The sequence below is a fragment of the Bactrocera neohumeralis genome, chromosome 4 (assembly GCF_024586455.1).
Source record: "Bactrocera neohumeralis isolate Rockhampton chromosome 4, APGP_CSIRO_Bneo_wtdbg2-racon-allhic-juicebox.fasta_v2, whole genome shotgun sequence".
Taxonomy (NCBI): domain Eukaryota; kingdom Metazoa; phylum Arthropoda; class Insecta; order Diptera; family Tephritidae; genus Bactrocera; species Bactrocera neohumeralis.
Window position 1 is genome coordinate 22,819,247 of NC_065921.1, and position 25,061 is coordinate 22,844,307.

At 37.3% G+C, this 25,061-nt stretch overlaps 1 protein-coding gene across 3 annotated transcripts in view; it reads left to right on the forward strand.

The window, feature by feature from the left end:
* Positions 1–25,061, forward strand: part of LOC126757502 (semaphorin-2A) — a 297,429-nt gene that overhangs the window by 93,721 nt on the left and 178,647 nt on the right. For all 3 annotated transcript variants that reach the window (XM_050471467.1, XM_050471469.1, XM_050471468.1), the window contains one exon: positions 2,778–3,733. In XM_050471467.1, coding sequence (XP_050327424.1) covers positions 3,535–3,733 — 199 coding nt within the window. In that variant the 5' untranslated portion in view covers positions 2,778–3,534. The remainder of the gene's footprint in view (positions 1–2,777; positions 3,734–25,061) is intronic.

Consider the following 25,061-nt stretch of genomic DNA (forward strand, 5'->3'; position numbering starts at 1 on the left):
TCAACAAAGCACTTGTTTTTCTATCAAATTCCCATTATAGAAACAGCAAAAGTAACTTTAGTATATTTCTCAACTGAAAAAGCTCCATAAACAGCTGTCAGTTTGCCATTGTTATTGTGTAAATGAAGCACTGTCAGCTGTTTATAAACACATATAACCACACACATATGAAACTACAGTTATCCACTGTGTCTTGCCGCATAGTAGCAACAACAAAATGCAAGTCAGATAAACGGAAAAATGCAAATTCAAATGTGCTTCGTCTGAGTCACATGACTTTCGTTTTAAGTATGTGTGTTTAGCTTTTGCATTTGTGGTTGAAAATATTTTCCTTATTTATAAATGTCATCGCAGAGTTGTTATTCTTCGTATTTTATCTGCTCAGCAAAGTTTTCTGGTTTATCTGCGACTGTCAAGTGTGTTGAGTTGGCTTAACAACGAATTGCAAGCCAGATGGTGTGGTGTTGTTGCGGCTGCACAAATGCATTTTAATTATATTAGATTAAAAAATAGAGCATCGGATACTTATTAAAAAAAATAAATTTCTGAATATTTAATTTTTAGTTTTGCAAAGGTTGTTTCAATTAAGTTTAGGTAATCTTCGCTCTCTCTTCGAAAAATCACTCCATTCTAATGGAACTATATAATATTTATAGTTGACAATCGTTTTCGTATCCCTCTGACCACTGGTTAGATGAAAATTGATTTCAAAAAAACATGAATTTATAATGCCTTTTGGTTTCAAACCGCTTCAGATAGTAAGTTTTTCTCAACGCAAAAGAGTCTGAAATGTAATTTAGTTTGTAATTTGTCATCTTAACTTAAATGTCAAACTCATATGTTTGCTCTTACAGCTGATTTGACAATTGTCAGTTTTTTGAATAATTCATATTTTTAATTTTTTCATCATATAGAACTTAGTTTCCATGCTGACCCAATTAGTTTCCCAATTTAAGCTTAATGAATTTCAAATTACTTTGAAATTTTTTGGAAAGTTTTTAAAAGCCAATAAGAGTTATATTTTATTCTTAACGGCCTTTTGTAAATGCTTTTTTATAACAATTTTTTATGAAAATTTTTTATAGCACTTTTGGTCTGTTCCTTTCGTATATTAAATTAGCGCTTCGTTCCTTAAAGATTGTTGAACCCATACCATTGCATACATATCGTCTATTGCCATTACATCTTAAATCAGTAGAAAATCAATGCTTTTCATTTGTTTTTAATGTATTTAATGGAGGTATTGACTGTCCCTATTTATTAGGAGAAACTAACTTCAATACCCCTCACCGATGTCTCAGATCTATTACCTCATTTAATTGTAAAAAGTAGAATTCTAAAGTTCATTTCGGATCAGCGTAAAGATGTAGCGATATGTAATCCCCCTCGAACTCACTATTTTTAGTCTAACGGTTTTTTCAAACCTCAAAACAGTTTTTAAAGTCAATTTCCGGAATAACCTTCAATGCGCGTAGCTATTCAAGTTTAATGTCGTCGGTTGACTCAAAAGGGTTTCCCCGAAGTGTAAGTTTGAGTTTGCTGAATAGCTAGAAGTCACACGGTGCTAAATCCTGCGAACACGGTGTTTGCGACACGATTTTGGCAACACAATTTGCCGAAAATCAAAACTCCGACCTACAAATAGCTTCGCGCAAGCGGTGCATAACATTCAAATAGTACACCTTGATGACAGTTTGGACCGTCGAAAGGAATTCGGAGTGTACCAAGTGGTTTTTTGGCGTCGGTTCACCTCTGCCACGATATTCGGCCGATTTATTGTCTGTAAGCGTAGATATTATTTAAATCTACGTTTCAGGACATCCTGATGGTCCGTTAACGCGGCGTTTTTTTCGACAAAATTGCGTTCTTACAGACTGGTTTCCACTAATCCTTCCGATAGTCCAACGATGCCAGTAAGATTTCTGAATATTAACTGTCGATCCTCAAGCAACAGTTCCTTTACTTTATTGACGTGTTCATCATCAGTTGATGTTGATGGCCGTCCTGGACGTGAACATCGTCGAATGCACTTTATACAATATAATTTCCAAGACATCTTGCATTCATAATGCAATTGTTCATAAACTCACGAAAAACAACGCGCTTAATAGCCTTTCGCGCTGCTGTCTATTCGATTAATGTTAAGTTCGATTAACGATCATCTGTTAGACTTGCTTATGTTCTTCATTTTGTGTTTTCTCTAAGGATTAAAATTAATCAGCTGATAGCTATTTTATCAATAAACGCAGCCAAATTTACATCTAGCAAACAACACAGTTGTATTCTTGTTTATACTCGACTTTTATTTAATTAAGGATTAATGTAGTAAGATATAAATTTTTTTACGATAAATCGATCTAAGTGAGCACTTTAAGGGTCCCGGTTAATTGATCAATTAACTCCAATACGAAAAGGCCATACTACACTTGCTACAAATTGAATGGCAATTAAATACTAATTGAGTGCCTTTATTTTATATTTGGTTTAAATTAAAAAGTAAATTGGATCAAATTATGAATTGGTTAATAAAAATTCCATTTTCTAAAGTGATAATGGAGATTTAATACCATTGCTGTGCCGATATTTATCACAAGTATGATGCACTCATAACCATCACTGACTCCCAGAATTAATCATAATTACCTATAGTTCGAATTTATTAAACTTTTCAGTGAATATTTAGTAAGCAGCTTGAAAATAGTTTATTAAAATTGTAATTTCCATTCAACATTTGACGCTAAAATTAATTTTAAAACTTATTTTCTCACTTCTTTTAGGCGCTGGAGTGTCAAATATTCAACTAAAGTGAGCAACTAAAAAGGTGAACACGAAAATACATTCGCAATTTCAATCGACATCAAAGTGTCACATTGAGAGTGTAAAAGAGCAGGTCAAGTGCCAACTGCCAACTGCTCGAATTGTCCATTAAGAACAAAAGTGGAAAGCAGAGACTAGAAGCATAAGGAGATAAAACGAGATGCACGAAAAACGAAATTGCCGGAGAAACAAAGAAATTGAAAGTTGAAAACTTCAACGAAGCACTTTAACGGCAATTCACAACAAAAACTAATTGTTGTATTTGTAGTTGTGTGAAAAATTTGTCAGATTTTTTTTTAGTGTGAGCAATCTGTATTAAAAGCAGTGTAAATTGTTGAAAAAAGGTGAAAAACAAGCCAAGAAAGGAGAGTGAGTGTGAGAGGCAAGTCGAAGGACAAACAAACAAAAGTGACAAAGTGAAATTGCACGGTTGCAACGAAAATAATAAAAGCAAATGAAAAAGTTGCAGAAAACTAAATAAACTGCAATGTAAAGAACTTAAACACTGCCGCACACATACACACTCACCCCTGCGCGTAAGCAGCGTAAAGCATACAAACAACAATAAAAGTGAATAAAGTGACAGCAAAGCTGTTGTAAAAAAAATAAGTAGAGTGTGTAGCGTGGAAACATTTGTTGAACATTGCCATATAATAATAACAAAAACAACAAGTACCGCCAACCAACCAACGAAGTAGCCTTGCGGCATACTGAGCAATGGCAGCAGGTGCAACGCCAACAAAAGCAATTGCAACAAATGTTGCTGCTGCAATCGCGCAAGTGGAGCAACAGCATCGCCTGCAGGCACAACCACAAAGACATCAACGGCACCAACCACAATGGCTGCTGGTTGCCGCCATCATATTGACACTGTTTACCGTGTCCATTCAGGGCATTACCGAGGAGCTGTCACCAGGTAAGTGCACACAAAGCGTTAGCATAAGCCCCTCGCCGTCCCACGTTGAACGCGCTGCGTCCCTCGCCCACATGGCATTTAAATGTAATGGTCGTGCAATATATTTTTCCTCGCGTCATGTGTGTCACTTCGGATACTTTTTGGTTTGGTTACTCATACGCCCCGTCGCACATTCAATGAACTGGCAGCGGTAAAGTTCAGTTAAGTGAATGTTTTAAAGAATTAAAAGGCATAAAAATGAAATAAATAATAACGTGCCAGCAGTAAGGTAGCTAGGCTTTGTTGGTGCAACCACTGAAGTGCTGAATATAGCCCTTTATTTGTACTTTAGCTGAAAAGCACCGAATTCGGCACTTTGCAAAAGCTTGCACTAAATATTTTTTCATTTTGCTGCTGCAGGCTTCAAACTACCGCTTTGCAACACTTTTCACCTATATTCGGTTGTTTGCAGTGGCATCTGTCCCCACTTTGCTTGACATGTGTCTTTTGGCCTCGGTCGCATTATTCATGATTTCCACTTAATGGCGCTGTTTGTCCCAAATATCGGCAGTTTATTTTTATCTCTCTTGATGTACTTGTATCGTTTAATTCTACTGACATTGTAGGTTGTTAAAAATCTTGCATGCTCTTCTCTTAACATAGCAGTTAAAGCGGCTCAAGTAAAATAATAAGCTAAGTAGGGAATTTGAAACTTTCATGGTACTCAAGTGTTTCCTAATCTTCCAAGCACATGTGTTCATGTATGCATTTAGTGGCCAAGTCTGCCAAGGAAGTAAAAATACTTATACTCAATGAAAACATATATATATCTCTTTGATATATCTTTCTTTTCTCAGTCACCTTCTAAAAATGATGCTAAGCTATACTGTGCGGTGAATGTCAGCAAATTTCAATCATTACATTTCAAAATATGATTTTCTAATGCAGAACATAGCATTGATAGGTTTTTTTCCTCGCTGCTAGTGTAAAAATAATAACTAGTTGTTTTTTTTTTACTTCCTATTTGCTCCTTAAGGAAAGGTTACTTACTTTTTTCGGAATTTTCCAGACCTGTGTGTGCCAATACAACAAGAAATGTAAGGATTTTAAAATCTTTCATTCATTCTAATTTCATTTCAGTTATACACACTTTTTAGTATCAGAAAATATTGAGATATTTTTCATATGATCGCAATTGATCCGGACTAATAAAAAAAACCTCATTTTGATATATTTTAATACAGGTCTTTATTATCGCAGTCAATATAAGCTTTTGCGCTGATTCAATCATGCCAATACCTAACACTATTCGCCATAAACTTGCTAAAAGCCTCGGCAAGAATAGCTTTCAGTGTCTTCAGCAAAGATGACATATTCATAAACCCACTTCTTGTCACCAGTATTGATGTGTTAGATAAAGGTAGGGTCTGTAGATCACCCTCCAAACTTTTTGCTACGAAAACAATCAGGTGTGAAAAACACACTAATTTTCATATGGAGAGCAAACCTAACAGGAACATAGAAAATAGTGTGCTGATACAGGAAAGACATGTTTAAATTTATATTTAGATAAAATGGTTCAGTATGTCATTGGATACAACTATGAATGTATAAAATATTTCATTCCGGATCAGTTTTGATCATATATTATATTCCAATGGATATAGGTATACATGTATAAAGGAGTTCAGTCCGGTTCAAATTTGATCATATGGTATATTGCATTGGATACAAATATACATTGTAAAAAATTCAGTCCGTGTTAAATGTGATCATGTGGTATATTTCAGTCGATACAAGTAAAGATGTATCTACAGTGCTTAATTTCAAGGTTAGCTCTATTGTTAACTTGTACATATGTTTACCAATTATGTAGCTATGCGAAGATTGTTCTGTTGAAACTTTACCTACCAAGTTTGTGATAATTTAGCTGGCAAATATGTATATTTATCTATCAGTATATATTGGACATAATGACAAACAAATATATATCATTTGGTATGGTTTTCCAAATAGTTTCTAAACGGGCAGACATTATAAGGTCAAGCGTTCTCAAGATGGAAAATGATTGCCTGGTATTTAAAATTACCCATTTGCAAATTTCAAAAGGCAATCTTTTGGCTCCATTTTTTTTTTAAGGCTTGCTTGAGTGACTCCCAAAGATTCTGTGAGCTTGTCCTTTGTTTGGCAATAATCGTTATCGAGAAATGATTTCAGTTTCTCATTTTCAAACTTTTTTGCCGCTCAGGACTTCATATTCCAAGACAAAGTCACCACTTTTAAATCGTCCAAACCATATTTTGCACGTTCCATTGGCTAGAGCTTAACTTTTGGCTGATGCTTTTTTCATATTATAGTGAGGAAGAAAAGCTACCCACAAAAACACTGTTTCGAAGACAAAGATCAACATATTTGAGTGAAAAAATTAGAACGGTTGAAATGTATGACGCACAAGTATAGTATCAGTCCAGTATTCCAGGAATATTAGAATACTCATCAAGTAACGCCACATGTATGTATATTGATCAATCTAGTTGTAATTCAATATACAAATTTATATCGTAGTTCCTTCTTAATTGCAAAGAATCAATTTGGTCGGCGCTTGACAATTGCTAGTTTGATATTCAAAGATGTTTTGATAGATGGCCTTTCAATAAAATTTTTCCAGTTTTTTATCTACCGATTTTAACGATATTCATCTTCTGAAATAATATTTATGGTATATGACTATATGGTCTTCTGCTTCAAAGTAGGTCTCAGTCTCGGCAATTACTTCACCATTGAAAAAAATTTCATTCCAGCCATCATTCTTTTAGCATTAAAGGAGACAAAGGGCTTTGAAGCCAATTCTTGGAACTATTTTCATTGAATTGTAACACGATTTACCATATTTCAATCCTGAGGATATTCTCTATGAGCATTGGGTTCTGTACTTTTCATTCCCATCTGAGCTTTCGATTTCCATTGAGCTTTGGTAAACGCATTTTTTTATGGCAATAACTGCTATTTTAATTTAGAAACTCTACGTTCTCAACTCTACATTCCCGGAAAATTATTTTCTGAATGTGTTTACGATGCTCAGCGACTCATACATAGTTATTCACTGGTTTGGCAAGTGTCGCTTAAGACTCACTTTACTTCGTTCCAGCAAGCATGTCTGTTTAAGTGATGCTTCTCTCTAAAAATATTAGGATATGCATTTCAAACCCTCATTATTCTCACTTTCACCAAATCCGTTGCTTTACGATTCAAACCCTTCCAAGTACTCTTGGAGAAGTCATATACAGAAACCATCTATGGTTTAGGGAAGTCTACTTTATTGTGTCTTTAAACGCTATAAAATTTTTACTCCAACCTTGCATTTATACTTAATATGTGTACTCAGACAATCACAGCAAACCAAACACTTAATCAACTCCAAACAACACGAAGACACTTCTTTAGTAAAATTAGGAAACTGACAATCCAAAAAGACTACATATGTACTATCTATGTACTCGTATGTGTATAAAACCAACTAACTTAGTCATAAGTACACCACTCCAAAAGGGCACTCAAGAAATTAACTTAATTCTGAATAATGTTCACACTTGTCGCTCGCATGTGACACCAAATCTGAGTGGAGCAATTCATCTTGCCAGCAACAATTGTCTCCGAGAAGAAGCGTGTGACTGCTGTCACTCTGCGACGCTGAGCATGTTATTGTCTCCACTGCGGCTAGATTGTCATAATATAGCAACCCGAGAAGGATACTCTTAACAAACCACTAATGAAAGTTACAGCCGCACATCATCTAAACCGCAGCCGTCTGTCAAAATGTGAGCTTGGTTTCGCCCAGCTGTGGAAGGGGTTGGCACTCGGCTTCGTTGGTGTGCCGCTTGCGCCGAAATAACGCTGACGCCGAGGCTTTAGCTATCTATTATAATAAGGGTACTCATTAGCTGTGCACAAATTGTGCCGCAAACGGGAAACTCAAATCGAATCAAGTGAAGTCAGCAGAAATACAGTAACAGGCTGCGGTGGAGAAACCGTTTTGCATATACTTATATATTGTATATATTTATTTGTTGTTATATACAAAACAAAATCTTGACGTTTGTCAAAATTATGACTTGGCGTCGAAGCAGAAGTGCCTGTGTAGTGCTCAAGTACTCTTGTGTAAATGTGTGGGAGTGTCAGAGGGTTGGAAATTTACATTTTCTCGAATTTAAATACAATTCAAATGGTGAAATGTGTATGTATGTATATGTGTCTTACAGTGAAAGTATCAAGTTAATATTCCTTGTCTAAATAAAATAACATTATTTGCAATTATTATTGTTTAATAAGTGTATAAGAAGACAGTTATCCTCCCTCTGATGAAAGATGAAAGCGGCAACCGCGCAGACATTTTCATCTGTGTGAGTGCTTATGCTTACATAAAGTAAAAAAGATAAATGATTTGTGAATGCTTTGCCAAGACGGAGGCCATTCGGCGCAGACATAGTAGGGGGGAATTTTAACGCAGTGGAAGTAAAGTGAGTAAACAGTGGGTTTTAAAAAATTTAAAGAAAATAAATATGGTTGCCAGAAGAAACGAGAGACCGGAGAGCTATACAAATGTGGTCTCAGTGTTAATAACCTTTTCAAAAATGTTAAACTCCAAGCAAGCTGCCAAGATGCCTGAATTCAGCATCTGAATAAGTTTTTTTGAGTTTACGGGATATGGCGCTGAGGTTATGGTTTTAAGTTTTACAACTGGTCTCAAAAATCCTAACAGACCACAAAAGAAATGAATGTCGAATGGTAAAGTGGTCCTATAAATATTAATCACGCTTCCAGGATCTCTAAAGTGATCCAAAGATTATTGAAAGTGCTTTCAGGATCTCCGAGAAAACTTAGAACAAACCGCTTTGAAATAACTGTTATATCCCACTCAACGTCCAGTGTGTTTAACGTGGTTACCAGCGGATCAAATTAACGTGTTGATCAGCGTCCTGAAAATATGAATCATTTCCAGTACCAATTGGCTGTGTGGAATGGACCCAAGGTAGGGTTCGAGGCTTATCTAAGACCACTGCCGTACTTTGGGTCCGGCATCCGGTTGCAATGCAATTCCATATTCAACTGACAAATTGTCAGCTCTAACACCCAGATTCTGCAATTACTGCACCCAGTCTCCGCCCCACAAAAAAAACCCGACTTATCAGGTAGGTGCCTCTGATGCAAAAATGCATTGAGAGGTCCATGCCCTATTTTACTTGATTGAGCCTTAATTAGGGTCACTACAGGTTTTTGGACTGTAGGTAGATGGGCCACCATTTCTTCCCAACGTTGGCCTTATCTCTACTACACTTCGGTCCAAAACTCACAAGAAATCCTAGCTCCTCTATTTTAGATTATGTTTATATAATCGCGAATGTTATACGGACTAACTGAATATAGTTAGAACTGACGAACTAGTAACATATGGACAGATTTTCGCTGTCTGACGAATATTCTCTTTCATAGATTCGAGAGCCAAAAGTTTCTTTCTGCAAAGTCGCATTGGTTCACGTATTATAATCAAAAAAGTAAGGTGAATCTCTTTATATATTGGAAATTGCTTATTTATTCTTCCAAATCAATTTCATCCCCTTCAAAGTAATCCCGCAGGTTTTCCAATGCTTTTCAGTCCTCGAAACGGTTGGAATAGTTTTTCTCTGTACAGCTTTCAAGATCTTCTTAAATCGATTTTTATCTCTCGAAATGGCTTCTCCTAGTTAGCCTTTTGGATTTGTAGAACACCAAGAAATAGGAAGAAGCAAAATTAGATGAATACGGGTGGAGTTTTTGGCAAACAAGTTACGAAGAACCAATGCAATATGATGTGGTGCATTTGGGAGATTTTGGCACTAATTCATTTTTCACTTTTGGGATAAGCCAAGTGGAATTCTAATACTAACAGTCTTTGGTCTTTTAATTTTCTGAAAAGCATTCGAACCAATGAAATACGAGCATACATTGTCAAAATCTTGTTTTCAATGTGGATGAGTTGAAAAACTGCTGAAATAAACAACCATTGAAATATCTGTCTGCTTGATATCAGCATCCCCTGACCCGCTCTTAGACACGGCTTTTATAATCGAAGCAGAATGGAGAAAAAACTAGCCTTGAGCCAGATAATTTCCAAAATCTTGAAGTCCATCTTAAGTTAGCAACAAACGTTTTTTTATTCTTCTTAAGACCAGCTGGATCTAAATGATTTTACCACTTCTTTAAAAAAGTATAAAATAAATTCCTTATCTTGAAAATTTCTAATCTAAAACTGTATTTTGTGCATTGAATCCTCTTCGAAGTCAAAGAAATGTATCTATATCTATCAAAATTCTCTGTACTTATTTCAATGCTTGCTGTTTTATCATATTATGCTACGATGCAGTAACCGCCAAAGGAAACTGCTATAAAATCTTCATCCTGTCAAGTAGAAAAGCAGCTTCATCATCGCAGAAAGCCGTTATAGCTCTAAGAAGTGCGAAAAATAATATTTCCCTAAAGAACAAAAACACGAGAGAAACACACACACACACCTAGGGAGTGCTTGTGGCTGAGTGTGCGAGCGCGTGGAGTCTATAACACCAGACGAGCGAAGCTGGCAAAACCGAACGTGCAAGCATGCCAAATCAGAAATCCTTATGCTTCCATGCTGCTTAACGCTGCTGTCAAAATTATAATAAGATGCTTCATAATCAGAAATTTTCAATTTTCCATTTGTTGCGCAAGATTTGAATAAAGCCAAGAAAGTAGGGAAGCAAGTAAGTGTGGACGGGATACAAAAGCTGGAGGTGTGAGAGAGATTTTCCTCAAAATACACACGCATACAAGCATACGGAAACATAAAGGAAGCACGTTTTACGCTTCTCCTGCCACCCAAATGAAATATCCTGAAGTGGGTTAAAGCAGAATCATAAAAAATAAGCTATTAAAATGAAAAGCAAGAAATAAGCGTACAAGTGAAAGTGATTGAAAAGTCAAGAGGGACTGGATTTGTGGTGAGAAGTACTCAGTCCATAATAGGTATTTCAAAAAAAATTAATTATATGTAAGCAAATAAATAAATACAAATTTATGCTTTAAAAAAAGGCTACAAATTATCAACAAGCCTACAGCAAAAAGGCAGAATTAAAACAGAAGTACAAAAATCTTTGCATACATTGCGGCTCCTTTAATGAAGAAGGACAAACTACTTTGCCAAGGAGCTGCTGGCAGCCAAAGCAATAAGAATCAACAGTCTCAGAGTGCAAAAATACCTACATTGGTACAAATGATAAATTGACAAATTTATTTGGGTCACAGTGCGAAACATTTATCATCATTTGGCCAGTGTTTTGGCTCACAAAAGTATGCTACATAAAATTGTGCGTCGCCTAATGTACTTCAATTATAATGGAGATGATGAGTAAGAGACTGAGTCAAATAAAAGGCAGATATGGCATACGACGTAACGTAAAAGGAAGTAGCAGAGAAGAAATTGAAATAATGTTGAAGTTGTACTCTGCTTCTACAATGAAATTACTAATTTGTTTATTTGAGATTTTTTTCTGAGCAAATCAGTCCACCGAGATCTGTAGTTTATCATTTACCGATGAAAGTCTTTATTTTTTGAGGTCAGAAAAAAAAATGGATTTTCACAAGGAAAAGCTGGTGAGAAGAATAGTTGTCCGTTTGTTGGATGAGTTTACAGTGAAACTTTTCTGGAATGGAGTGTAACTGAATGGAAAATAAAGAAACTTTATTAAGTTTAGGCATTTTATATCTTTAGACACCAAATATTACCCAAAACCTCAACCTTGACACCCATGAACAAAGGTGAACAGTTATTTTATATAGAGTAATGTATATATAGCTTTTCTTTATCTGCTTAATGAAACCTCTACATACAATAGTTGGTCGACTAAGTGCACCAGAAAACCGACAGAGCCATTGAGTGCTTTTCAGGGCACTTTTAAACAACTTGACTCCACCAGTTTAAGTGTGGTTCTTATATGTTACCGACTTTTCGATAGCCTTTCAATTTTATGTACATCAAAATAGCCGAGAATTAGAGATCTGATAAATTATAAAAATCCTATTCTTCAAATGTAACAAACGTAGAATCTATATAAAGTCTAGTAAAGTACTTTGTTTTTGGTTTAAATTGAGGAATTGATTAAGCATACTTTTAGTTATACGATTTAGGTGAAATATATACCGTTGTTGGCATTTTGAGGTTAATTTCATAGAAATATTCGTACGCACTGCAAAAACTGGGTATTCGCTTTTCATAAGCTTCTCTTGAGGTGAATTTTTCACCACCAAATCGTTCGTCATCGACAGGAACTGGTAGTAATCACTGAATTGTAGGTCCAAATTGTCATGTGGATGCATGAAATAACCCAACTGGGCTACTGGCTCTAGCCCTAGCCAGCTTGCCATTTCATTTGCTATTATCCAAGGATTGTCGTTTTTAGTTGGAGATCCGAATTAAGAATCCCATGGTTTCCTGCCAACAAGACCAAACACACTGCAAACTCTTCCTGATAGTCAATCCTGGTTTGGCCAACGTTTTCACCGGCTTCCCACAATTCGAACACGACTGTTTTCACTTGATGTTGTCAAAGGTTACCCACTTTTCACATGAGGTAATGATCCTCTTCAGAAAAGAATAGATTTTGTTACGACTTTCAGATGGAAGTTCGGTCCGTGAGATTTTTTGCCTTAACTCGTTTGGTATCCATATATTAAGCTCATTTAGATATTCAGCCTTATTTAATTGGCTAAAATGAATTTTTGTGTAATGCTTAGCTTCTGGACAATCGAAGCACTGCTTACATAATGACCAAGCGCAACAATTTCCGTGATTTCACCGATACTTTCGATCTTTGCTCTGTCATCTTAATATCAAAATTACGAGAACCGTATCTAAGTAAGCGAAAGAAAAGCGCATCACTGGTTTTTACGATATCCGGTCTATAGATACTGTTTACAGCCGTCTCGCTTTCGATTTCGCCTTTATCGATGAAAAATTAAAAATATAGACTATATTCTTTATGCTGTTTTCTGTTCAAACAATACTGAGCTTAGCAATCACAAAAATGTTCACAAATATTTTTTTGTACGAAATCGTATCTTTCTCATGCTGCATTGTGTAAACCAATGCCAATCATACAACGCAGGAAACAGATTACTAAAATCATCTATTTGAAAAAGAATAGATCTCTCTTTACTAGGCTTGCTAACCTTATGCGAGATGAAAGCACGTACAGGCTGTCTACGTGCCTTCTTGAAAGATCACTTGCTGAATCTGACCTTCAACTTTGGTCGGCGGGGGAAAAAAAAAGCTTTGAGAAAGCACTACAGGAAGAACCTCTTATCCCACAAGTTTTTTTGAGCTTTTATCAGCGCGCTCTGTGAAAAAGCGCTACATAAAAATTCCGCTATTTTATATCAAAAACACCGCTCACTTTAACTACTGTATCTAACACTACTGACACACTGTTGCTTATGCCGCTGCATGACTATATGGCACATAAATCTATTAAACCGAAAATTGGCATTGTTATACATTAATGCCGTCATAAGCTAGCGCTGCTTGCAGTTCAAAGCTGCGAAGCTCTTTTTTGGTTCCATCCCATACTCCTCTTCGTACAATCCAATTACGCTCGAACACTTTTAATTTTCTTCCGCAAGCATTTCGGCTAGGCATGGCTAACCGTATGTAACTACTTTTTTTGTATTTCCTAAGATGATATACTGCACAACTACATGGACATCATTTGCTTCACGTTGTCTATTACTTGCTTCGTCCTCCTTCCTGCAACTAGCACGTTCTGCGAACCAATGCCCTGTCTTCATTTGCTGCTTTGCCTTTCCGTTCATCCAGTCAGCTTTGCGGTTATAGGTCACGGGCAGGATTTCAATCAAAATTATATTTGCAAAAATGAAAATTAATGCGTCTTAAGGTTATGCGGGTCGGTCGTGTTGTCATGACACTTGGCTGTGACAGTTTCACTGACAATGCCCATTATATGCATTAGCGCTATACTTGAAAATACACTTCGACGCTACTGCGGTCGCCCTCGCACAGTCCTTTTATATTGTATGTGTGGGGATATGTATGTATATGTGAGCATTTAGTGTCCTTTGTGATTGCATGCGCCTACTGTGGACCGTGATTGCGGCCGAAGATGTGCAGCCGTCTGTTAAAATACGCACACGCTACAATGGGGAAAAGGTTAATGTTTAGAAGCTTATTGAATTGAATATTAACAAAGAGTAAATTGTAGCCATTCATTATAAATACTCCATTTAGTGGATGTGTGTTTGTGTGCGAGGACCTTTAATAGCATTATTCGTAAATAATAAGATTTATTGTGATTTTTTTTGGTTACAGTTCATTTTTGATTGCGCAGATTTGCATGAAAGTAAGGAAGATAAATTTTAAAGTGGGAGTGAGGAAGCTTTAAATTTTTGTGTTGAAGTTTAATATATCTTTGTTAAAAGAACAATTCTTAGGCAATTTTTTTAATTTTTGGGAAAATGGTTGTTGAGGTGTAACCTTAGTAGGTTAGGTTAGGTAAAATGACTGATCCAGGGATCGTACTTGGACTAGTATATGTTATGCAGTTCTTTGTGAAGCCTTAAAAATAGAAGTCGGCTAGGCGCCTTGTGGTCAGCTTGGTGGGGTATCTGAAAGTGCGAGCTTCCAAGTGCTTGAGTCTTGAGCCTGCAATGACGGGACAATTAAAAAGGAAGTTATGAAATGTTTCCACTTAGTTAGTCGTCTTCTATATAGCTTCAGCATCTGGTATCTTGTAAAATTATCTACCTTACAGTCTGAACTACTATGGAGCAATGGCCCCCACAACTCGGGAAAGGCTAACCTTACAACTCCTCTTCGTACAAAGGGCAAAGATCTCACTGGAACTCTGACGATTGGTCTTGTCTGAAAAGATATTGCAACATCACATGAACTGAAGATAGCACAACGTTGGCTAAGCTCCCGTGAGGCCCATATATCAAGTAGTACATCATACGAGAAGGGTGAAGCATCGACCCGTTCCCAATTTACTGATAGTGGAGTATCTTACCTTGCCACCTTTACAGTTACCTGCGATCCCCTATGACCTGGAACCCATACTATTCTTACCAGATGCCATTGATAACCAGCCTTGAACCTGCCGACGACAGCCTTTTCCATTTAAGCCTTAGATCAAAACAATGCGTTGTTCAGCGCCCCAAATAACACATACTTCTTGCAAATTTTACTTGATTCCAATTGGTCAGGTGGAAGGGACACCTTTTCCACCTTGGTGGAACTCGATGTAGACCTAAAACCTCTGCCGTGCTGTGGGTTCGACTCTCGGCCGCAGTGCGACTCTACACTAAACTGAATGTCCAATTCTACCTGCCTTTAGATTTAAACCAGAGCCACCAGACTGCCCCCCGTCCTATCAGATTTAAGTCTCCGTTGAGACCTCGTAGGTTTTGCTACTACTAGTTGAGCACCCATCAAACTCAATGAATGGTGACATCTGTCGCTTGAACTTCAAATGTCTTTTCATTACAAGGAATGTCATTCAAAGTCTATAATATCACCTCAAGCGGAGTATTATAGCACTATTTCTGACAAGACTATGCTGAAATTTCAAGGCAAGTGAAATAACAGACATAGGACATTCGATTTTAGTCGTCTCTTACGACAGGATACCTTACCGCGGGTAAATTCGACCTTTGCCCGGCGGCGGAAACCAGCCATGAACGTAGGATTAGCGGCTCAAGGCTAGTCTCACCGCCACTCTCTCTCACAGAGTAAGAACAGCAACCTTGCTTTGATTCCTTAAGCCGCCGGACTTTGGTTTGGCAACTCTATGACCTCAACGAGGCAGTAGGTAGTCAAAGCGTTCGACTATTTCCGAATGATCAGACACATGTTCATTTAGAAATCTAGATTCTCTGAGCCTGATTGCAACTTTCGCAGCCATACGCCTTCCGGCGATATCTATGGACACTATAAGGTATTCAAGTATGCATTTAATGTCAGAGTTGATGTGGATCTTAGTGCTCCACACATGTTGACGGACGCCATTCGTTGAATGCTCTCGAGCTTCCTTGCAAGTGTGGTCGCCCTCCACACAAACACCCCATGTGTATCAAAGCGGAAGAAGATCTCTACCGATTTCCTTAAGTTTTGACATCATATTCTGGAAAATATGTTCTGGTTTTAACTAACATACTAACCAACGGGGAGTATGGAGATCATTTACATAGGCAGCGGGCTAGGAATAGGCTGGAATTGATTTCTTACACTTTATTGTCAATTTTCTTAGAATTCACACATTGTTATTTATCAACTTTTTTTAACTTAATATCGATTTGCTATTGTTATCGAACAGCTTTAAAGGCTTTTTCTTAGAGACTAATATCACTCATCTTTTGAAAAATTTACTAATTCGGCTAACTTGGGTTTGAACTAAGAATAGTCTGAAAAAAAAAAATGAAAATATTCCACAAAAAAAATATTAATACCCAAACGATTCGAGAGTAATATGTAGAAATATCACATTCCACGTAAGAAATTTTCAAAAGCAATCCTTTAGTGGAGCGTTAGTGCCGAGCACATCTTCATTAATTAAGCATCAACAGTTTCCGTAAACATAATCGCCTCGCCTGAGAAGTTTAACTCGACCGAGGTGATTTTTATTAATGACAACCAAGCGAATAAACAAAATGCCTGCTTTCTGTTTAATCATATACCCGCAAGCATATAAATGGCTATGTATGTAAATAGGTATATAAGGGGCGGCCGCACTAAATGATAAACGATGTGACGGCAAGAATTCCGTAGATTATTAACTTTGAAGGTGGCAAATGAAAATAAATGAGATATAAAGATGAATCGATAAAGACAAAAGGGGATGCTGCTGGGCTCAATGTGAAATTACCAATAATGTCTCTGCAATGGAAGATTTTCTCTTGTGAGTATATGAAAAGGTAAAGTCGAGCCTGGAAACTCCAAAAACCGCAGCAAGTGACAGCAGAACAACACTTAAGTTATTATTAATAGTCGCTCGGCAGTCGAAGGGTCTGCAATAAGTTGCGTAAATATATTGAAAACCAAACTAGTGGAATTCTGTTGTCTTTTGTGAATCCCTTAACAACGCACATCGACACATAAACAGTAATAGGTGAGGGTCATGACCGAAAACAAAGAGCGATGCTAGCGAAAATTATAAATTTCCTTTGTCTTTTGCGGGGTCGGGTGAAATGAGTAGGTCGCCACAGACGTACATCTATATACTGCTTTGCATGTATGTGTATGCTTCTAATTTATTTACATATATGTATGTGTTGGACATTTTAGGTTTGCCATTTGCCCTAATGAAACGGAATTATTAATAACGCCTACAAAGCTAAATGAATTGCAGTGAAAGTGGAAATTAACGTAGACACACGAACACATGCACACGCAAACACAATCATACACTGACATACATGGACTACACAATCAAAGGCGCAAAATGTCATTTCGATGAACACAAAGGTGAATTTTAATAGTTAAATAAGAGGGTGTTAGGATGTCAGGGTTGCTGTAACTCTGTTAATATTGAAATTAAAAATTTGTAGAGACACCAAATAGACTTCAGACAAAGCAACATGCGCAATGAAATGTCAACAGAAATTTAAAATTTCCAAAAGCATGAAGCAGTTGTTTGTCTCGTGAACCCGCGACCTTGTTAATGGTTTGAACTATTATTTTGACATTTCTAAAGTACAGTAATGTTGATAAATCGTGAGGCACGTGACTTAGATGACATTTGGCTTTGACAGAATATGTAAGGAATTGAGGGAAAAAGAGTGCATGAAATATTACAAAACTTTAAGGAGAATATTAAAATAAATACAAGTAAGGAAGGGCCAAATTCGTGTGCAACCGAATATTTCATACTCTTGCAGCTTGTTCCTGACTTGAAGATACTTAAGGTATTGATAACGCTTTATTAAAAAAAAATTTACGAAAGAATTCAAAATTCATTTTACGACGACATAAAAATGATATGCGGTCTAGTGTAAGTTTTCACCCGACGTTAGCCATTTTAGGCACAAAGTTACTTGTGAAACATACTCTCTAAATTTTATTAAGCTCGGTCATATATTTGCCGATGTATGGCCTTTTGGCCCAAGATTGAGCGCAGGAGATCTAGATATCTCTTTGCCCTCAGTAAGGCTAGCCTCTCCCTAGTTGTGGGGCTTTTAACAGGCCATTGCCCTATTGGCGTATATGATGTAAGGTTGGGAACCTTACCAGACGCCATTTGCAGAAGCTATTTGGAAGAAGATGAGGTAAAGACAAAGACAACTCAACACTCCTTTTTTGACTGTCCCGCGCTTGGGAGGTCAAGACTTAAACACTTGGGAGCGCATCCCAACACACTGGCGGGAGTTGAAATTAAGCGCCTTTGCAAATTTGTATTGGCTATTAAGCGTTTTGCTAATTCATAAGTCCGAACACAGGATTACACTATGACATCACAAAGGACTACATATAGTAGTCCACGCGCGATCTTCGATCAGCCATCTAACCTAACGTAACCTTATCTAGATAATCTTTTAACATTTTTGAACAAAACCGTTATTTGGGGAGTGGGCAGGATTATCATCCGATTTCAGCATTTGAGCCATTTTCACACTGTCAATTGGGGTGCCAAAAAGCTTTGTCCTGAGAGAATTTGGTTTTTATAGCTTCCGTGATTTGTGGGGTATGTATTCACATTAAACCTTTTAGAGGGCGCGCCATTCCCATATTTTCCAAAAATTTTTAAACTGCGATTGCCGCTCTCTTATGGCAATTTATTGGTATTAGTGGTTCGATTACATTCATGAACAAACATTTCTTCTCTTTTTGTTAAGGAACCCGCGTATCAAATTTCATTAGGATGTCTCAATCTTTACTGAAGTTACTGCTTGAGCGATAGTCACTCAGAACTCAACTCGTCTCGTTCATTCATGGACAATATACAACTGATAAAAATAGTCCCGAACTGGCCAAAAAACTAATTTTCTTTTCATCGGATGGGATGGCCAGGTTTTGATTAATTTTCAGAGTGCCATTCGCTAGATTGTTTTACATCTTCCCGTCACCACAAATTGTGCTTTTGATACATATATGGTCTTTATGATAACATGTATCTTTTTTTCTACCTTTACTCGACATCGTTTTGCGTGGTGGACTTTTGGTACGAGTCTAGCATTGACATGCTTCATACCCAGAACAATAACCCAAAATTTGCTGAGGCAGCTCATAAGGCCCTGCTAACTCTTTGATGCCGAATGAAGCTTAACTCAATACTTTCTCCCACCCAAATACTTGTGCTCGTGACAAAGTAGACTCCCCAAAACATTTCTGTAACATTTTTAATGATTCCGAAACCGTGATTGGTCAGATTTCAGACAAACCTTTCGTATCATAAATACACAGCGATCAGTCAAATTTGCTCAGTTGGTGTATATTTTTTGGGATCGCTTAAACAGTGAGTTTAAGCAGTTCAACCGCCAAGGAGATCTCGATCAGCGTCAATCTGAGAAAGTACTGTGGAAAAGTAAAACCTGATTACCTTTGAAAATTAGAAAAAAATTCAAATTCAATAAAAAACGTTTTGATAGTATTCATACCCCACAGAATATTTGGCTATGAAATTTCTATGTTAAGTGAGGAACAGTTTGAACCTAAAACAAAATACCTAAAGCGAATAGATGATCTTGAAGAAATCGGCTTTTATTGAAAGCTCTGAAGGCTCTTAGCTGGTGCGCATTAGATCCAAGAACTAAGAAATCTTTTCATTGTACTCTTCGATGTATCAATTCCAAAGATTTTTGTTTCGATTTTTCCGATTTCTATTACAACGTTTCCTTGCGTTCCGCAGTAAATTTTTGTATTCTTAAATATTACTAAGCTTTACGATATTATCTTATAATTGGAATTCTTGCGTTAGAGACTTGACTTCATCAGATCTGCTTAGATTCTGAAAATGTTTCCTTAGTAGAGAATTTCGACGACATTGTGTGGGAGTATTACTACCGCTCAGATTTAATAACTAAAATTGTGGAACTTTTTAATGCAATGTGAAAAGCCCGAGTCTCCAATTACTTTCAAGTTCATAAGAAATGGACCACAACTAACAGTATTCAACTGTGGCTTTTTAAAAGAGGCTTTATCTTTTGAAAGCACATCGTTAGCTGACCTAACTTACAGTCATACATTGTTAGGTTCTACCCTTCTATGAGTCTCCACTTAAGATAATCGAAAACCAATCTATATAAAGAGTGTAATTTATTACTTTCCAGTTAGAGGTTTCTACTAAAGATACAACCAGAAAGCTCTCTTATGTTCATGTGAAGCTTTTATATACCAGAGTTGCAGCTCGAGCTTTTTAATCGCTTTTTTTTCGAAACAACTTTTTTATGTAACTCAGTATACATTCACATAACTCTTTGAACAATATTGAAAAAAAAACAATAACGTTAAAATTAAATTAAATTAAATTAAATTAAATGCAATTAAGTGTTTTAGGAAAGATTTTTTTTAGATTTGTCTACATATTCTATCTATATTCTATCAGGGAAACAATTTTTTCAATTAAATAAACCACGAGTATACAAATACCCACAAAAGTGCAATTGAATAAGCGAAGCATGCGGAAGCTTTCCGCGCACCTGCAGCTTTGCAATTTATTGCCAAATTGGTGTGTCGTTCAAGGTAGCTGGCTAGCAACCAGTAAGCCAACGCAAGTGCTTCAGACGAGCCAATAAATCCACATTTCACACTTCACAGAAAGCAGCTCTGCAGCGAGGATACGCTTTTTTAGCACGATGCCATGCTTTCGACGCTTTTAAAAGCTCAGTGTTTGGCATGAGCGTCTTTGCGAGTTCCATTTTGCTTTTTATTTTATTTGTTATATTTTTGCAATGCTTTATTTTGTTTATATATCAGCAGACTTTTTATGGATTTTTTGGGTATACATGCAGCGCACCTCACCCGCTTTCCACTTACCGCTGCTTGTTTTGTAATTTAATTCGCTGTCGGTCTAAGCCAATAATTTTCCTTAGACTGCATTGGCATTTTTCGATTATTGGTTTCCTTTCATTTGATTGCACATTGCAAATTTTGCACCTTTTTGCGCGCCACCAGCTTCGCCTCGTCATTGCAGCCGGCAGTCACATTCATCTTGATGGCAGCCAGTAAGTTCACACCTTGAATCAAGCACTACTCGTTTTTCTTCTTTGCTAGTTTATGCAATTTTGTACTCACGGTACTCACGAAATGCTTTTATTATTTCACTTTTTTCTAACTATTTTGCTGTTGACTTACACACTCACACACACACACACACACATCTTTCAGTTTGGCAGCCGAAAATTGCATTGGCAAAAATGCAGTTGGCAACGCGACCGAAGCCACTGGCAGCCAAGAGCCACAGCAACCATACTTACACCCAGTTCAGGGTAGGTTAGTTGTGGGTAGTGGTGTATAAGGTTGATAGTGAGACAGTTGGCGCGCTGGCAGTCGGTGGCAAGGCGTCGGCAGTGAGCTCATACATTTTGCTGAAGTGTTTTCTACTTGTCACCAATTTCTCACATTGCAAAGTGTGTTGGCCACGCTCACCGTTAGCTGCCGTCACCATTGTCGTTGCTGCCAAATCGTTTGCCTTCGAGTCAAACACCAACAAAAAAGCGGAGCGCGTCCAGAAAATTGAAGATGAAGTGACAAATAGAATGCCGAAAAAACATTGGAGAGAATTGTAAAAAATGTGCAAAACTAAGTTCTGAAAAATTCTAAATTCTATTTACTACCATTTGCCAACGCTGTCGCTCGTTGTAAAGCACGTTGTGCGCTTGCGTGAGTGTGTTTGAGTTGGTTTAGGTGCGACAGCGGTGTTCGTTTCTTATTTCCTCTATTATTTTGATATTTCATGACAAATTCACGCAATTGTCAGTTGAAAGGCAAACAGGCAAGCTGCTCTTTGACAGCGGCGGATTGGCTTACAATCGAGTAGTAGCCGAAACTAGAGTAAAGTTAAGTCTTTTACATTAAGAAAAAAAACACAAAAAATGAAAAAAAAATGTTTTTTCCCTCTTCATTTGCTAAATTCTGAGGACTCGATTAATATAATTTTTTTTTGTATTCTCCATAGTATTATTAACAAAGATCAAAATAGTCGAGAGGAGCAAACCAAGTCTTTCAGAGAAGAACAACTGCTCCTATTTTGGCGTTATTCTTCTACTTTTTCTTTACTGGCGTAGACACTGCTTACGCGGTTATAGTCGAGTTTACAACAGCGCGCCAATCGTTCTTTCTTTTCGCCAATTGGTGATGTCAAGTGCAGCCAAGTCCTTCTCAACCTGGTCTTTCCTACGGAGTAGTTGTCTTCCTCTTCCTCTGTTTCCCCCAGGCGGGTACTGCGTCAAATACTCTCCGAGCTGGAGTGTATTCATCCATTCGGAAAACATGACTTCATTTAGCCGCTGTCTTTTCGTCGTAGGAACAGGTTGATGAGTTACTTGCAAAATTTGGTCGTTGTTCGTCAAGAGAATTTATTTCTCAATTGCCAACTTAGTCCAAAGTAGCACCTGTTGGCAATAGTTATTCTGCGTTGGATTTCGATGCTGACACTGTTGTTGGTGTAAATACTGGTTACAAGATAGACCAAATTATTTACGACTTCGAAGTTATGACTGTCAACAGTGACGTGGGAGCCTAGTCGCGAGTGCGACGACTGTTTGTTTGATGACGGAAGATATTTCGTCTTTCCCTCTACTACTAGACACATTTGCTTCGCAACCTTATCCAGTCTGGAGAATGCAGAACTAATGGCGCGGTTGTTGAGGCCAATGATATCAATATCATCGGCGTACACCAGCAGCTGTACACTCTTCTGAAAGACCTTCTCTAATTAGTTCTGCAGCTCCAATTATATTTTGTCCAAGAGTAGATTGAAGTAGTCGCTCGGTAGGGAGTCGACTTGTCTGAAACCTAGTTTTTTCGTTCGAAATGGCTCGGAGAGGTTCTTCCGGATCCTAACTGAGATTCTAGTATTGCTCAACGTCAGTTTACACAGCCATGTTAGTTTTGCGGGGATACCAAATTCAGACATAGCGGCATAGTCGTTCCTTTTCGTGCTGTCAAAGGCGCCTTTAAACCCGACAAAGATGTGACGTGTGTCGATTCTCTTTTAACGGGTCTTTACCAAAATTTGCTAGGTGAATATCTGGTCAGCTGTTGATTTTCCAAGACTAAAGCCACAGTGATAAGGTCCAATCAGCTCGTTAATAGTGGGCTTCTGCCTCTATTATGGTACTATTATAGTGGATAAACTATGTACGATATATAAACCCTTCCAGATCCATTCCTTTTATAGAAAGTTTCAACAATGATGGGTTGTCTCAGGGGTTAATAACCAAAAAGAAAAACTGCAACCTTCTGCTGTTAAGCAAAACCCCATTCCATATTCCATATCTAACCAGAGATATTTCTGAGTGCACCATATTACGACGGGTTTTACAGCTTCCTTTCGGCCTTAGCAAAGAGGATGGTACTTTTCATTTCATCTTTCGTAAAAGGTTTTGTAAAGTGATAGAGTAGGTTGTATTTCCAAAGTCCACATTTTGTTCGTATCCCGAAAATAATCCGCAAGCTTCGACCTGGACCAAGGAACTGTGTCCTACGCTCAAAACCGATTACAACTCAAATAATATAACTAAACGTTTAATTGCCGCTGATTTATTAGAACAAATAAGGGTTTAACTGACTAGCAGAGATTAGTCCCGCGGGCAATAAGATCGCTACTTCGCCCACAGCTGAGAACTCTTTGCAGTAATTGCTTAAAGAATCCGAAGTCAGCTTTAGATATTCCGTTATAGCAAATGTCGCTTTTGAAAATTTAATGGAAATTTCAATAGCCCTCGTTATCATAGCACACAACCTTCTTAACAGAGTAAACACGCAATTGAGTTATAAGAGGTTCCACATAAAGTGTGGTAGAAAACTCAATTCTTCAAATTTTTTGTGCGACATCCATTTTTTGTAAGCTCGTTTGAAACTCACTTGCTTTTCGAGACTCGACTTAATAGATAGTTTTTGTATTTGTGTGACCCCAAATATTCTCACTATTGTTTAGTGGTAGAGCACCTAGGGATCTATTTGGATGACGTCTATAAGAGAATGTAGGTATGCCTTGGATAAAAATATCTGCTAAATTTGCGAAAGACAACTTGTTTGCTGGCACCCCTTAATACAAAGTATAATTTTTTGTTTAAAATATTCTGAAATCGCTTTCTTAAAGTTCAAGAAATCTCGCATTTTGTCCGCTCAATCGTTCAACTGCCTCCCACTCCTCTCTCGGTACTATTTTAAATTGTTTTCTTCACTCAAACCTCACCTGCAGCGCATGCGATATGCAAAAATATTTGACTTTTTAGCAGACTACGAATCGCCAGCCATATGTCTGAGGCTGGCATTCCAATAAGTCTCTCACTCCTTACGCTCACTCGCCTCTAACGATTTTTGTGGACAAACTTGCCGTTGGTCAAAAGCCGGTAATAAATTATGGTGAAAAAACAATGGTAGAATAAATGCAAAACGAACAGAAAGGTAAATAAGAATATGATAAATGTGTTTAATTATTCGTTGGAGTTGTTGGAGAGGCAGGAATTGGGAGGAGAGTGTTAGACGGAACTAGCAGAGAGGAATGCCACATACCGGTCGAGCTGTTGTAGGGAAATAGATTGCATTTAATTGGGAATTTAAAATGCAAACAATTTGCTTGACTTAAACGGTAAGGATACATTGCATAAACGGAGAAGGATATGAAAGGACGACAAACTGAAAAGCGATTAGGTAAATAAAATGCAGGTGGAAGTGATTTTTTGTGATTTGCTCGCATGTGGGTTGCATGAAAACAAGTATTTAAATTTGTTTTCTAACTTGTGTTCAGATATTTATTGAAAATTTTTTTTTATTACTTAAATGTTCCCCCATCCACGAGATGTGACCATGGGCCTCTGTTACAAGCGCTTAAAACGCATTTCAATATCACTTTCATCTTCAACTCATCGACACCAACAAATTTATCCAACAGCACTTCACTTTGCTCTCCAATTATACACTTTGCAACGCTGTGGACCGCCATACCCAATCATATAACCTCAAAATATGCAGTAAGCCAAAACAAAGAAATAAAATTCAACCGTTATGTCTATGCTGGTGTGCACTTAAAAATGCTTTGTCCCAAAAATTATTAAATTAAAATGGCGCTACTAAAAGGTTTCAACCCCAAACAGGCATTTCATGCACCTG